The sequence below is a fragment of the Diceros bicornis genome, chromosome 36 (assembly GCF_020826845.1).
Source record: "Diceros bicornis minor isolate mBicDic1 chromosome 36, mDicBic1.mat.cur, whole genome shotgun sequence".
In the NCBI taxonomy this organism is placed as follows: Eukaryota; Metazoa; Chordata; class Mammalia; order Perissodactyla; family Rhinocerotidae; genus Diceros; species Diceros bicornis.
Window position 1 is genome coordinate 5,163,887 of NC_080775.1, and position 13,869 is coordinate 5,177,755.

The window sequence follows — 13,869 nt, forward strand, 5'->3', positions numbered from 1 at the left end:
TTAATATTCATCAGAAAATGGATACTCAGAGTGGTCAGCAAAACTAAAATGAGATAGAACAATGCATCACATGTGTTCAATGACTCTTTTTCTACTGTTGTTGAGAAGTAATTACTATGAAGCTGTCATTAGGGTGAAGTTAAACATTTTATTTCTTAACTGACTGTGGAGTCTACCTTTCTTACTTTCACAAACACGACTTTATTATAATTAGACAATACTAATAATAATGAAATTATTGAAATGATATTCCCTTCCCAGAACTTAATACACAGAAGATGCAGAGACAAATATTCAAATATGTTCTTCTCCCTAGCTACATATGTCAGTAAGCAACAAGATAGACTTCCTTCCTTATCTGAAATCCTCGGTGGAAGAAATCAGTGATTCTGCCTTGTTTTGAACAGTACAAGTCCAGCCAATGGTTGGCAGTAATAAATACTTTAGGGTGATACTGGCTACTGAGTGAAATTTCACTTCTATTTTTAAAAATTATTTAATTATTTACTAACCGCTCACCAAATGCAACATATCAAGTTAGATTCAGAAATGGAAAGAATGTCACATAAAAATTGGGTCCCATATCCAAGGAGCTTATAGTACAGTAGAGAGATCTTTATTCAGTTATAACCCAAAATATAAAGTGATAGAAAATAATGGCTTCTTATTAAAAAGTCTAATTTATTGGAAAAATGACTGAGTGATTACCTCTGTCTCTTTCTCTCAGCATTATGTCCCTACATTATTCTTCATTTTTACCTATTTTACTGAATGTAAAGGGAAAAAATGTAAAGAATAAAATATATCTGCCAACTTTTGAGCATTGACCACTTGCCATTATGCTAATTGCTTTCCTTATATTATTACATGTATTATTATTACAAATTAAAATCCTGCCAGGCAGAAAGAATTTGCATTCCTCCCTTTCCCTCATTTATAATGAAGGTCTTTTCTCAAAATTCCAGAAACTTATAGTATGATGGAACAGCAAATCTCTTTTGTGGCTATAAATTCTCTCCAATAATGATGCTTTTGTCTCCACATTCTTCCTTTGGTTTATATCTCTGTTCTTGAAAACTTTGTCCTCTACATTAGATCTCCATGTTTCAGAAAATCTAAATCAAGAATTCCTATAGACTCCATAAAGCCAGTCTTTCTGGAGGAAAATGCAATATATCAGTCCTTAGCAAACAAGAAATGAAAAGGAAGGGAGAGATTTGGAAACTTATGAAGGACATAAACTTGGCAAAATCTCATGGAGATCCCATGTAGGGGTTATGCGCATTTCTGACATGGACCACAAATTGGATAGAGAAGACTTTAATCTGATAAACAATTGAGAAGTTGGGATAAGAATATGATAAACACAGTTTGGGAAATATTGAATTAGGCTACATTGGTGATAGTCACGGTGTATGTCCACTGGATTGTTGTAGAAATGGGACACCTACAAGGAAGATGTAAATTCAGTAATGATATCAAGGGTCTTGGAAAGTTCCATGAAGTGGTGAGTGCAGGACATATATGTGTGTAAATCCAAGTTGACCCGGGTCCACTCACCTGTTGTTGTGTCTGTGGACAAAGCTCTGGGGTAAACCTGGGGTGAGATTCCACTAAGCTCCTGTTTCACGTCTGACTCAAACTGGCCTCTGTCTTTCTGGCATTTAGGTATATTTTAACAATCATCATACACTCAATATCAGAAAATACATTGAAGTGAGCATATTTACCAACGTCACTTACATTTGTAAAGGAAGATATCGAAGATTTCGGTTTAGACCATCTAGGACTTTCATGTCCTCTGAAGTCAACTGGAATTCAAAAACCTATCACAGAAGCAGAAAGATTTTTATGATTTTTAGCTTGCATAATTGCCAATCTGGAAAATCCAAGCAAACCACACTGAATGGTGCTGAGGCAATACTCAACATGTCTTAGAAGTTTCCAAAAGTTTCTAAAGACATCAAGCAAAATACTCCAGTGGTAATAAATATCAGGCAAAAATTAAATATTAATCCATCCCAAGATATAATATCTTGAAACTACACAAGACTACAGACAAAAAAGAGATGGAACTAAGCTGTAATTATTCAAAGAGATTGGGTCATGTATTTACAAGATTCTAGAACAACTTGGGAATCTAAAGATAAATTTGAAAGAAGACTTTAAAGATAAATTTTAAAAACATAACACATAAGTACTAATTTTGATGAAGACAGGTGGATTTCTATGTCACATCAGTGAACAGTCTGAATGTGAAAAAATTTTTTTTCTAGATAATTTAAACCAATGATTGTCCAAATACTAATGATGTCATGTTCAAAGGACACAGTAATTGGCTTGAAGAAGTTGTCACTGTCTAAATATGGGACACTTTCAGCATCAACAAGATTGTCAATAATGGCTAATATGTTGAACTAAATTAATCCATCAATCCATAATAATACTCCAAGATAGTGCTAGATAGAGAATTTGGAGAAAGAGATTAATAAATAGATTGATCAACAGATAGTAGGCAAAATGTCAACAATATAAAAATTGATGAATATAAGTAACACATTTATTACATTACTCTTTGAATTTTCCTGTACATTTGAAAATTCTCAAAATAGAAAGGTAGGAAAAACTTATCAAAAGGATATCTAATTTACTAGACAAATACAAAAAATTCTAACAAAAAGATTATGGAAATGTCTTTGTGTAGAAAGTCACGAAATTTATTAAAAATATATAAAGAAAAACTCGTATCAAAATAATGGATGGAGGTTTCAATATTCTAACGAAGTCAGTTTTCTCCAAATTAATCTACAGTTTTAAAACAACATGAACCAAAGACTTACACTCTTATTTTTCATGCAAGTTGATGAGAGATACTATATTTTACATAAATGAACAACTCATCAAGAATAACCAAGACTTTATTAAAGAAAAGAGTAATGAAGAAAAAAAATTACCATTCTGAAATGCAAGATTTATTTTCCACCATAATTAGGCAGTACAGAAAAGTAAGCAGGTGAATAGAAGAGAGAGGCTGGAAATGGACTGAGGGACATTTGATATATGAGAGAGAAGACAATGCAAATACGTGGGAAAATATGGACGTTTAGATTTCCATTTAAACATATGCCTATTTGGGTCCATTTCGACATCGAAGCAAAAAGGCAATTCCAGGTGTATTAGAGACACAAATTGAATGAGATGACAAAAGCACTTTTGTAAGATTCTCTTCCCTTTGAATCTTGACTGGCCTGTAACTTGTACTGGACAATAAAATTTGCCAGAAGCAGAGGTTAGTCCATTCTGAGCCTACACATGAAAAGGCTTTACAGGTATCCACTCAATGCCTTGGAATCATGTCATGATGATGAGATGAAGAACAGACTAGTTTGCTATAGTCTAGTCAACAATAGGAAATATTATGTGGAAGAGAGTTTACACACCAATGACAGAAGCCAAATCAATCGCCTAAAGCAGAGCTGCCTGCTTGCTATGCATTTAACAGCAAATAAAAGAGAGAGCCCAACCAAGAAGAGACCTGCTTAGTTGAGTTCAGGCTAATTGTCAAACCACAGAATCATGAGCTAAATAAATAGCTTTTGTAGTAGACCTCTAAATTGGGGATAGTTTGTCTGCAGCTATGTCTAGTTGTATAATAATGATCTCTCTATGTGTAAATAAAATGACAGACAACTTAATAAAAATGGACAAAGACTTCACAAAAGTGGAAACTCTGGATAATAAATACATGAAAATGAAACTACAGTATTATTCAAGGAAATGCAAACAAAAACCACAGTGATTTGGAGATTGAAGATCACTGCTAAATTCTGAGGTTTGTGTGTCTCCAAAATCATATGTTGGAAACATACCCCCACTGTGATGGTATTAGAAATTGGGGTCTTTGAGTGGTGATTAGATTATGACGATGGAGGCCTCTTGAAAGAGATTATTGGGCTCAAAAAAGAGAACTGAAAGAGCTCCCTTGCTTCTTCTACCATCTTAAGATACAAGAAGTCTGTGACCCAGAAGGGAGCCCTCACATCACGACACTGGCACCATGAACTCAGACTTACAGCCACTAGAACTCTGAGAAATAAATGTCTGTTGTTCATAAGATGCTAAGTCTGCAGTATTTTGTTACAGCAGCCCTAACATACAAAGAAACTCGCATAATAAAAGTGCCTCATTTTAGAATGAAGAAAATGAGATTTACTTGCACAGGGCTACCGAATACATTGCAGACTTAATGCTAGAACTAAAATCTCTGTTTTCTGTCCAATCTGATTCCATCCAGCCATGCCTCCTCCCTTGTTCCCACAATAGGAGAAAACCAGTGGGAATACACACAAGGCACGCATGAGTGGGAAATAACAGGTAACTCATCTGGGCCCAATGATGTCTTGAGAGCCTACAAAGAACACACGTGTAGAATATTCTTTAGAAGCCCTATGCCCACAGCCTCACTCATCACCTGCATGTTCTCTTTCATCTGCTTCTCATTGTCACACTTGGCAAGGACCACAACCCCACGCTGCAGCTGGTAACGAAGGGCAATCAGTGCTGGACTTAGCTGGTACTTTTTTGCCATGGCACAAAGAACTGGATCATGCAAGACAACTGGTGAGCTCTGGTCTACCCTGAAAGGCAATGCAGAAATACTGAACAACTAAGATTGAGTGTTCAATTTGTTAGGAGGGTTCCCAAATGACCCAGTAGGTCCACTCTAGACCAGTGCTTCTCAAAATATGGTCCCTGGGGCAGAAGAACCACTGTCATCTGGGAACTTATTAGGAAGGCCAATTCTGTGGCTTCACCAAAGATCGACAGATTCAGAAACTCAGGTGTGGCACCTAGCAATATGTGTTTACAAGCACTCCATGTCATTTTGATGCAACTTTGAGTTCAGACCAATGCTTCCACTCATGGATTTTTTCTCTTTGCCTCTCAGTGCCTGTTTTCGTTCTCTGATCATAGCCCTCAAAGGAAGAACAAGAGTATGAAAGGAGAAAGAGAAAGGAAAAGAACGGAGTAGTATTTATTTTAACATTGGTAAGATATCGGTAAAAGTTGAGTAGTCCCAAAATGAGAATTCTTCATTTTATCATTACTTATAGTGTGAAATATTTCTATAGAAGTTTACAAAAATGTTTCATATTGAAATTTTTTCTATTATGATAAACCTACTAGTTACATATTATTATCCTGATTTCAGACATAAAGTAAGGAGGCTTAGAGAGTTTATTACTATAAATGTGTTAATTAGTTAATAAATGTCTAAAGCATGACTTAAGCTTATGTTTTTTGATGTTTGGATTATATATAGATTTTAATCCAGGAATTTGTTATGACTAATCTACAACCAGACACATATAATGTAAAATCATTGGCTGGGTGATGAGATGATAAAGGGGAAGAATTTCTTCCATAGTTCCCCTCTCTCCTCCAAACCTATTGAGAGTTAATTCCAGAAATCTGCATATGGTATGATTAAAGATATTTCATTAAAAATAGTGTTTTATGTTGACTCCTTGTTATCTTCCTTACCAAGGTTTTGCACGTTGGGTTCCCAAAGCACCAAAGGCAACCAGGGCAATATTTTTTGATTTGCAGAAATCCAACAGTTTGCTCTGGTTGAGATAAGGATGACATTCCACCTGCAGAATGCCAAGAGAGAAGTTTGTCAGACTGTATGAAATGGCAATGTTAACATGAAACAGAAAGGTTAAAGGGAAAAAAGAAAAAGCCAAATACAAAACTGTGTAATGCTCAATTTAACTGGAAATAGCAATATCAATTAATGACTCTTTTTCAAAAATAAATATTATATCTCTGTTCCCTAAAAGGGTAAGAAAAGAAAAAAATAGCATTCCTGAGAACAAGTGACTTTACAGATCAGATTGTGGTTACTCAATACTATTGTACACTACAAGGAGACATGGCTAATTCCAGATCTGGAACAGGAAGAGAACTGTTTGAGCCTTGGACATCAAATTGTGCCAGAAAGCAAGAAATTCCTCAAAGACTCATGAGAGGACGTCTAAAGGACAAAGGAACCAGTTTGATGGGGATCCCACTGGTGACATTAGGTAGATTTGAGCATCAAAAGGAATAAGGACTAAAAGCAATTATAACACATAAAGTCAATAAAAATCCAGGAGTCCATAGTAATGATAGAGGGAGAGAACAAAAACTTTTGTTCCCACTGATGGTAATTATTACAGTAACTGCTTTCTCAGAACATTGATACATCAAGTTATAGAATTAAGCATTTGCCTTGCCTTACAGGGAAAATTGTATTTTATCTTGAGTTGATGAGGGAATTTCCTCTGTACAATAAAATGTCAGGTGAAAAAATCATGCGCGAGTACTTAAAATTGAAAATAATTATTTACAAATCCCAGTGAAATAACTAATTCAGAGTAAAATCATTGATTGCTACACAACCACTAAGTGAAAACTTGAGGGCAATATGACTTCCCCTGATGACAATTTTCACCCCACGGATGGCTAGGTAATTTCAAAAGGGAAAATATACATTTACAAGGAAAAGACTTGGCTACCACTAGCTTAACCAAGAAGATAAAACTTACATCTCTCATAGTGGGACAACCTGTTATGACGAGCTTCCTACTGGAGTGCCATTTGAGGGAAACAGCATGAAAAGGACATTTTTTTTTGCCAAAAATGTTTAAACCTAATGTAATAAGACGTTCAGATATAACTTCTAATTTACAGAAACTGGGACTAGAGAAACAAGTTCATTAAAATCACAAGGTAACAATAGAAAATTCCAGATTATTTGACAAATACCTGTCTGGATGTCCTGGTAAAAAAATGGTTGAGTGACCATTCCAGGTTAAGAGAGCTTAAGAAACACCAGTCAAAGTTATATGTGGAGCACAACTGTCTCCTGACAAGAAAGGAAAGGAAAAGAGAAGATGGAAGGGAAGGGAAGGGAAGGGAAGGGAACGGAAGGGAAGGGAAGGGAAGGAAAGGGAAGGGAAGGAAAAGAAATGTATGAAAGACATTGATAGATATACGTCAAACCATATAGAAAAGTAAGTATGGATTGGATACCAGATGATAAGCTTTCTGATATCTGTAGGGGTGAATTGTCATATCTACAGCTCACTTTGAAGAGGGTCACCAATATGTTACATATATGTATGGAGATAAATCCACATATAAATACACATATTTGACAACAAGGCAAAATGTGAAAAATATTGAATACAGAAAGGAAAACGTGGACGTTCTTTATCATACTCTTTAACTTCTCTCAATGTCTGTAAATTTTAATAATAATAATTTAGAGTAAAGCTAATGTTAGAATCACACGAATGTTTTAACATTTATAATTGAAAATTGTTAGTCCTGTAACACTAGATGTCAAATTCTTGAATATTGTAGGCCGCATTTTCCAATCGGAGATGCTTCTTTCTTGACTCCAAGTTATACCCTCAGGACGTATGGTAAATGAAATAAGACATTCACAGAAGGACAAATCTACATGATACTAGTTATATGAGAAATCTAAAATAGACAAACTCATAGAATCAGAGAGCAGAATCGTGGTCACCAGCAGCTGGGAGGAGAGAGAGATCGGGAGTTCTTAATTGTGGCCATGAAATCTCAATTATGCAATATGAATAAGTTATACAGATTTGCTGTAGGATATTGTCCCCATAGTTAACAATATTATATTCTATTGTATTGCATTCTTCAAAATTTGTTAGGAGAATTGATCTCATGTAAAGTGTTCTTACCATAATAAAATAAAAACAGAACAAACAAAATAAGAGCACAGAACCAGACACAGAACAACATGTAAACAGTTCACTTAAGGGTGGAAATTGATGAGGAGAACCAGACTAACACTGAGTAAATGACAAAGTCTGCTCTATGTTCCTGCAAAATATTCCTGAGTGTTGATTTTGTCCACTATTAGTATCATCATAAACCATCCATCTAGACTGGGTGGCTTTCATAGTCTCCAATTCATTTTTCTTGTATCTATGCTTCCTATTCAAAGACCCTTGAAAGCATAGATATCAAGACACATAATTCAGGCATTCAAACATCACGCAAACACCCAACATCACCTCTTCTTATTTTCAATCTTTCTGCTTATTTTCTGCTCATTCCATGTTTTCATGACCTTCCTTCCTATACACAAGTCCCTCCAAATCACTTTCACCTATCCAGTCTCTGGACATTCTTTACAGCTTTGGGAAATGTTATCTTTCCTCTAATGTGTGGTTAAATATTCTAGCCCTCCATCACCTCCCTTACCTTCCCTAAATTCTTACAGACAATTTAGAACTAAAGTCGTGCCACTTTTTTCAAGAAGATATTACAAAACAGAGATACAAGTAAAGGTTCTATTCACACCCATCTACACAGAGGATCTGCTCTCTAGAATCTCCTTTCCATAAAGGTAGGATGAACAGGAGGGGAGGCCAAGTAGACATCTGGCAGTAGTGCAAGAAGGAGGAGATGAAGAACAGAAAGGAGAGGAGGCCAAGGAGGCTCACCTGGTTGCAGACGGGCTTGTACTTGAGCCCTGGCTTGTTCAGGATCTTCTCCAGCTGCCTGCGGTTAAAGTTGGACACCCCGATGGACTTGGTCAGTCCTGCCTCCTTACACTTTTCCATGGCCTGTGAGGAAGGGGTGGTGAAGAATGATTTGTGAAATTGGCTATAGATCAAGAATTAATGCAAGAAAAATCTGCTAAAAGTAACAAAAGCAAATAAATGACAATGAAGCCATTTGGCATGATTATGAAGAAGAGAAAATGTAGTACATTAAACAGGGAAAGAATGTAGTGATAGAAAGAATAAGGATTGTTGGTTTCTCCTTAGGAATAAGTGAGAGTGTATTACACATTGAAGGAAAAAGATACCTACTCGTGTCACAAATTCTTCTCTTCTGTTCCTCTCTGTAAACATTTCAGTAACGGCTACGTTCACACCATTACAGCATACCCATTATTTTAAAGTTTATGAATTGGTAAATCTGAACGTGTATAGCCCATTCTCACAAGTGGAAGAAATGTACCAGATTCCCTCTCTTCTGTCTTCCTCCTCTGTGCTCTCTCCTCCAAGCACTCACCTCCCACGTGGTGCAGAGATCCACTATGTCAAATACCACTTTTTCATGTTCATCTTCTGGAAGAAGTTCCTTCCCTGGCTGAAATAGAAGTAGCCAGTTTAGTGATATCACAAAATCATTTCTCCACACTTAGCCAGGCTGCCGGGTACATCAAGGGCTAGGCCACTAAACCTCCATGAAATAGATGGTGTAACATTCTAGATATGTATCTGTAAAGTGATTTGCACATGGATTTGTAAGGAATGCCTTTAGGAGACAGGCTTCTTCTAATCTCTTATGCGCATTATATGTTTTAATAAATACCATTTTCCAAGGTCCTAAAGGGGACTCATAGTGACTTATGTTATCCTTGTCTGGCCCTTATACTTTCCTCTTGCAAAAGGCCTCCCTTGCACTGGGAATGACAATAAGTTACATGACCTTATTTCCAGAAGAAATATTGCAGTCTTGACCCAGGATAGACAATGAGAGTTCCTTATCACTGAACATTCTATGATCCGAGGGCAGGCACATGAAACAAACAGGGTCATTTGAGGTTCTATAAGGGCTAAAAAGGATGCTGGAAAATCCCAAGATGCTCTCAAGGGTTAATGACAATGAGCCTTGAACTTCCCCAAGGACATATTTGTCCCAGTGGAAAAGGTTGCACAAAAATAAAGCAAACCAATAGTAATACACAGTTAAAGGATAGGGAAAAAGAGATATTTCTGAAGATTATTCAAAATCCTTACATCTATCAATGGCTTGGATTTCCCATCTACATATTCCAATAAATTCTTTTGCATAGGATAACTTGAGTAGCTGTCTATAACTTAAAATCAAGAATTCTTCATAACACAATCAATAATGGCAAAGTGCAGTCTATGGAATTCAATTGTGAAGACAGCCAATGTCTCCCAAGTCTCTATGAAGGCTCCTGGTTTTAGACCCATCCAGGGGGAGCACCATCATCTCTGCTTTCAATTTGAAACGGTGAGAGTAGATCAACTCATTATGCTTAAGTATAAGGCAGTTTCATTTCTCACCACAGCTGCACAAAACTCTGTTTGTGACATCCCAAGAGACTCAGGTGTCATAATAAGGATTGCATGTGGAACATGCCTGTTTTTATTTCCTCAAGTGTTTCAGGGAAAATATTTATTATTGTTGAATTCCTTTCTTTTAGAGTTATGGAAAGGAAAGTGAGGGTTCAAAAAAAGTCCATAAAAAGCTAATCAGGAATTATTATTTTGGAGATTCTTCTCTAGTGTGAAAATTCTACATCCTTGTAAGGAAAATCTTAAATCAACCATCCATACAAGACCATAGACCTTCTGACACAAGAAGTAAAATAGGTGTGACCACGCAAATTGCCAACCTTCGTAGCCGTTGGAAAATGAATAAGATAAAGATCGACGTAGTCCAGTTGAAGATTTTTCAGAGTCTTTTCCAAGGCTGGTTGGACAAATTCTGGTCTAAGGCAAGTGACCCAAAGCTGCAAAGGTTAAAGAATGGAAGTTATGTTGCATTAATACTTCAGTCAGTTTTGTTTTTCTTGTTTCAACTAATCATTAAACGTTTTTCTACTGCTTGGAAACTGATGACCACAGAGGAAAAATACATTTTTCCTTCTTGCGTTCCCTTTTGATCTGACTTACCTATAGAAACTCTATTTGTTTTGATTTATCATCAGTGCATCTATTAAGAATGGAAGGATTGAAGCAAGAGATAAAAAGTGTTATAAAGTCATAACCATGCCCATCATCTGAATTCTGTCTGATGGAGTTTACAAAGCAGTTCACAAACAGCCTAATTCTATCAAACAGTCAATCCTATTGGGAATAAAGATCATATTTTTTGTTTAGAAAACTGTAGGGAAAAAGTGCATTGAACATATTAACAGGGGCTGGACACAATTTAAGATGCCTTAGCTATGCCTTCTTTAATACATCAAGTCCCACTTATATTGCTGTCTCTTATTGATGGAGGTGGGAAGTGAGATTTAGAATGTTAAGAAATTTTAGTAAGTCACCCAGAAAATAAAGCAAACTATAATCTGATCACAGTTCTGTCTGATTCAATAGCCTTTGCAAAATCACAGATATGGTATAAGGCTCAAGAAAGTTATGACATTACTTTAATATCACAAAATTTGAACAAAACAATGATGAGAAATCCATCATCTTGTTTTGACAGTAGATTTGATACATAAATATTTGTGAAGAAAGTTGTATCAATAATTCACCAAACTACTCATTCTATCATATAATTGTCACCTCCACACAATCACATTCACACATGTACACACACACACTACATACACAGCACCTTTGAAGTGCAGAATAAGTCTTCTCTTTTCACAGTGCCATCTTCAATTTTGCTTTGGATAGCCAGTCCAACCTCCATTTCGTTACCGTACAAATAAGCACAATCAATATGGCGGAATCCAGTGTCTATACCTAATTTGGTGTTCTCCACAGTTTGGCTCTTAGGAACCTAGAGGAGCAACCAAAGGTAGTAGTTGGTTATCAACATGACTGAGACATAGCTAAGGTCCAACTTAGACTGTCCCAAGAATCAATTTTTCCTCACATCTTAGGTTAGCTCTGCATTTGTGGTGATGAACCCATGGCAGTTTGCCTGGCTCTTTCTGGGAAGTAATAAAACTTGGGCATCCCAGGAACTCCTTCAATCCAGGGCTATCACTGGTTGATCACTAGCATCAGAGGTCCCCACGACCACCACCAGGTTCAGTAATTTGCTGAAAGAACTCTCAGGACTCAGCATAGAGTTGTAGTCACGGATATGATTTATATTGTGAAAGATTACTAAGCAAAATCAAAAAAGGAAAAGGGACATGGAATGAGGTCTCAAGAAATAAGGTGATCACCTCTAAGTGTCCTCTACAGTGTATACACATAAACCATGCTAAATAAAATTTGTATATGAATTTAAAAGTGTATATTTAAGTTGTACAATGTGACATTTTCATATATATATACATTGTGAAATGTTTACCACAATTAAGATAGTTAAAATATCCATCAATTAACATATTCAACTTCTTTGTATGTGTGGTAGAAACACTTAATATCTCCTCTCTTAGCAAATCTCAAGAATATAATACATTGTTATTAACTAAAGTCACCATGCTCTACATTAGTTCTCTAGAACTTATTCATCTTATAACTGTCAGTTTGTACCCTTTGACAAATATCTCTCCATTTTTCCCATTGCCTCCTCCACTAGCCCATGGTTACCACTCCTCTACTCTCTGCTTCTATGAGTTTGACTTTTTTAGATTCCATATATAAGTGGAGTCACGCAGTATTTTTCTTTCTGTGTCTGGCTTATTTCACTTAGCATAATGTCCTCCAGCTTCATCCATGTGGTTGCAAATGGTAGGAATTCTTTCTGTTTTAAGGCCGAAAAATATTCCATTTCTTTTGAAGTATTTCAGAAGCTTTCTTTATTCAATGATGTTTCTAGGAACTAGATACTTGGTCTATCTGCCCTCTGCTGGCCATGCCCTTTCATTAGGTGTAGGGGCATTCAGAGTTTTAGTAAGCTGAAGCTTCAGTGGTATCTTGGACCCTTCCCTCTCCTTTATCCCGCTTTGCACTACAAAGTAAAGAAGTCCTTTCATCCATCTCCAAAACATCTCTTTGAATATTTCCTTCTGTTTTGTAGAGGAGAATGTGAGACTCAAAGTTTCAGTACTAGTCTCTTATCACACAACTAAATAGTCTAAAATTGGAAGGCAAACATCTGGTTTCCAGTCTAGTGACTTGTGCACTTGGCTCCATTTAATGTTCAAGGTCCAACTCTAACTATGTGCTTCACTCAAAAGTAATAGCAACGATGAAAAATGGAAATCTTGCCCCAGAAGACTGTAGCTTATTCCCTCAAATGATACTGTGTTTTCCATTTGGGATTAATTCTCAATCAGGAGGACAAAAGTACAAGGGAAACTACAGATGGAGTATGTATTGCCTGGCACTGACCAGGCTAACCTACAACAGAACAGCAACTCTCTCCCATCATTTGTCATTCACCTCATCTCCAGGACCTTTTATCACAAATATTTATCTGGATCATGTCTTCTCGGTGGGAGGAAATAATTTTTTAATAAAAGAAAAGTAAAGAGAAACCACTCCCATGTAATCAAAGCAAGGCTGCTGATAGTCAGTGTTCTTGACTGCTGAGTTTCATCTCTTTTGCAAACCCTGGAAATACATGGAAACTGGAGGAAAAACCACAATAATCTGTAGGTAACCGCAGGGTCAGACCCCGATGCAGAGTGAACACTGACTACTTTGTCTCTTTCTATAAGGAATGGTTCTAGCCTAGTTACAAGAACCCAGTGAGCTTCCCAGAACCACAGAGGAACTCAATGACTTGACAACCCCTGTCAACTTCCACTCATTGTCGACTATTTTATTTTGAACGTTCAAAGCAAAGATCCAAAGACCACCACTATTACCTCTTTAGTTGCATAGGTCCCAAATCCCAGTACAGGAATGAAGTGGCCGTCATTTAGTTCCACACGCCAACCTTTGGGATCCATTGTCTGTTGTTTTTCTCTCCAAGAAGACTCTGTTGTATTTTTATGCCCTCACAGGTTAGGTAAATAACAAGAGGATAACATCCAAGTCTAGAGTCCAATTGTTATCAAATGGATTGTAGGAGGAGCAAGGTAAAAACAGTAACTCATGGAGTGAAAAGAGAATTGAAACCAGTTAACTTGTTGGTTTGGTTTTAAGAAAGTGAAGTCTTAAT

At 36.5% G+C, this 13,869-nt stretch overlaps 1 protein-coding gene across 2 annotated transcripts; it reads right to left on the reverse strand.

Moving 5' to 3' along the window:
• On the reverse strand, positions 1 to 13,663 carry LOC131398920 (aldo-keto reductase family 1 member C23-like). 2 transcript variants are annotated; one of them, XM_058532837.1, is made up of 10 exons: positions 13,574 to 13,657; positions 11,419 to 11,586; positions 10,469 to 10,585; positions 9,112 to 9,189; positions 8,535 to 8,657; positions 5,556 to 5,654; positions 4,730 to 4,737; positions 4,472 to 4,637; positions 1,744 to 1,826; positions 1 to 43 (listed from the first exon to the last, which is right to left on the reverse strand). In XM_058532837.1, exons 1-10 carry the CDS (start codon positions 13,655 to 13,657, stop codon positions 1 to 3), a joined length of 969 nt encoding a protein of 322 aa, XP_058388820.1. The 2 variants fall into 2 exon arrangements, with proteins under 2 accessions (XP_058388820.1, XP_058388821.1); XM_058532838.1 differs by lacking the exon at positions 4,730 to 4,737 and having other exon boundaries at positions 5,545 to 5,654; positions 13,574 to 13,663.
• Between the last annotated feature and the right edge of the window lie 206 nt (positions 13,664 to 13,869).

Coding starts and splice junctions, on each gene's coding strand:
- LOC131398920 (XM_058532838.1), bottom strand. CDS start 13,657: ATGGATCCCAAAGGTTGGCGTGTGGAACTAAATGACGGCCACTTCATT. Junction 11,587..13,573: donor GGACCTATGCAACTAAAGAG/GTAATAGTGGTG, acceptor TTGCTCCTCTAG/GTTCCTAAGAGCCAAACTGT. Junction 9,190..10,468: donor ATTTTCCAACGGCTACGAAG/GTTGGCAATTTG, acceptor CTTCTATTTCAG/CCAGGGAAGGAACTTCTTCC.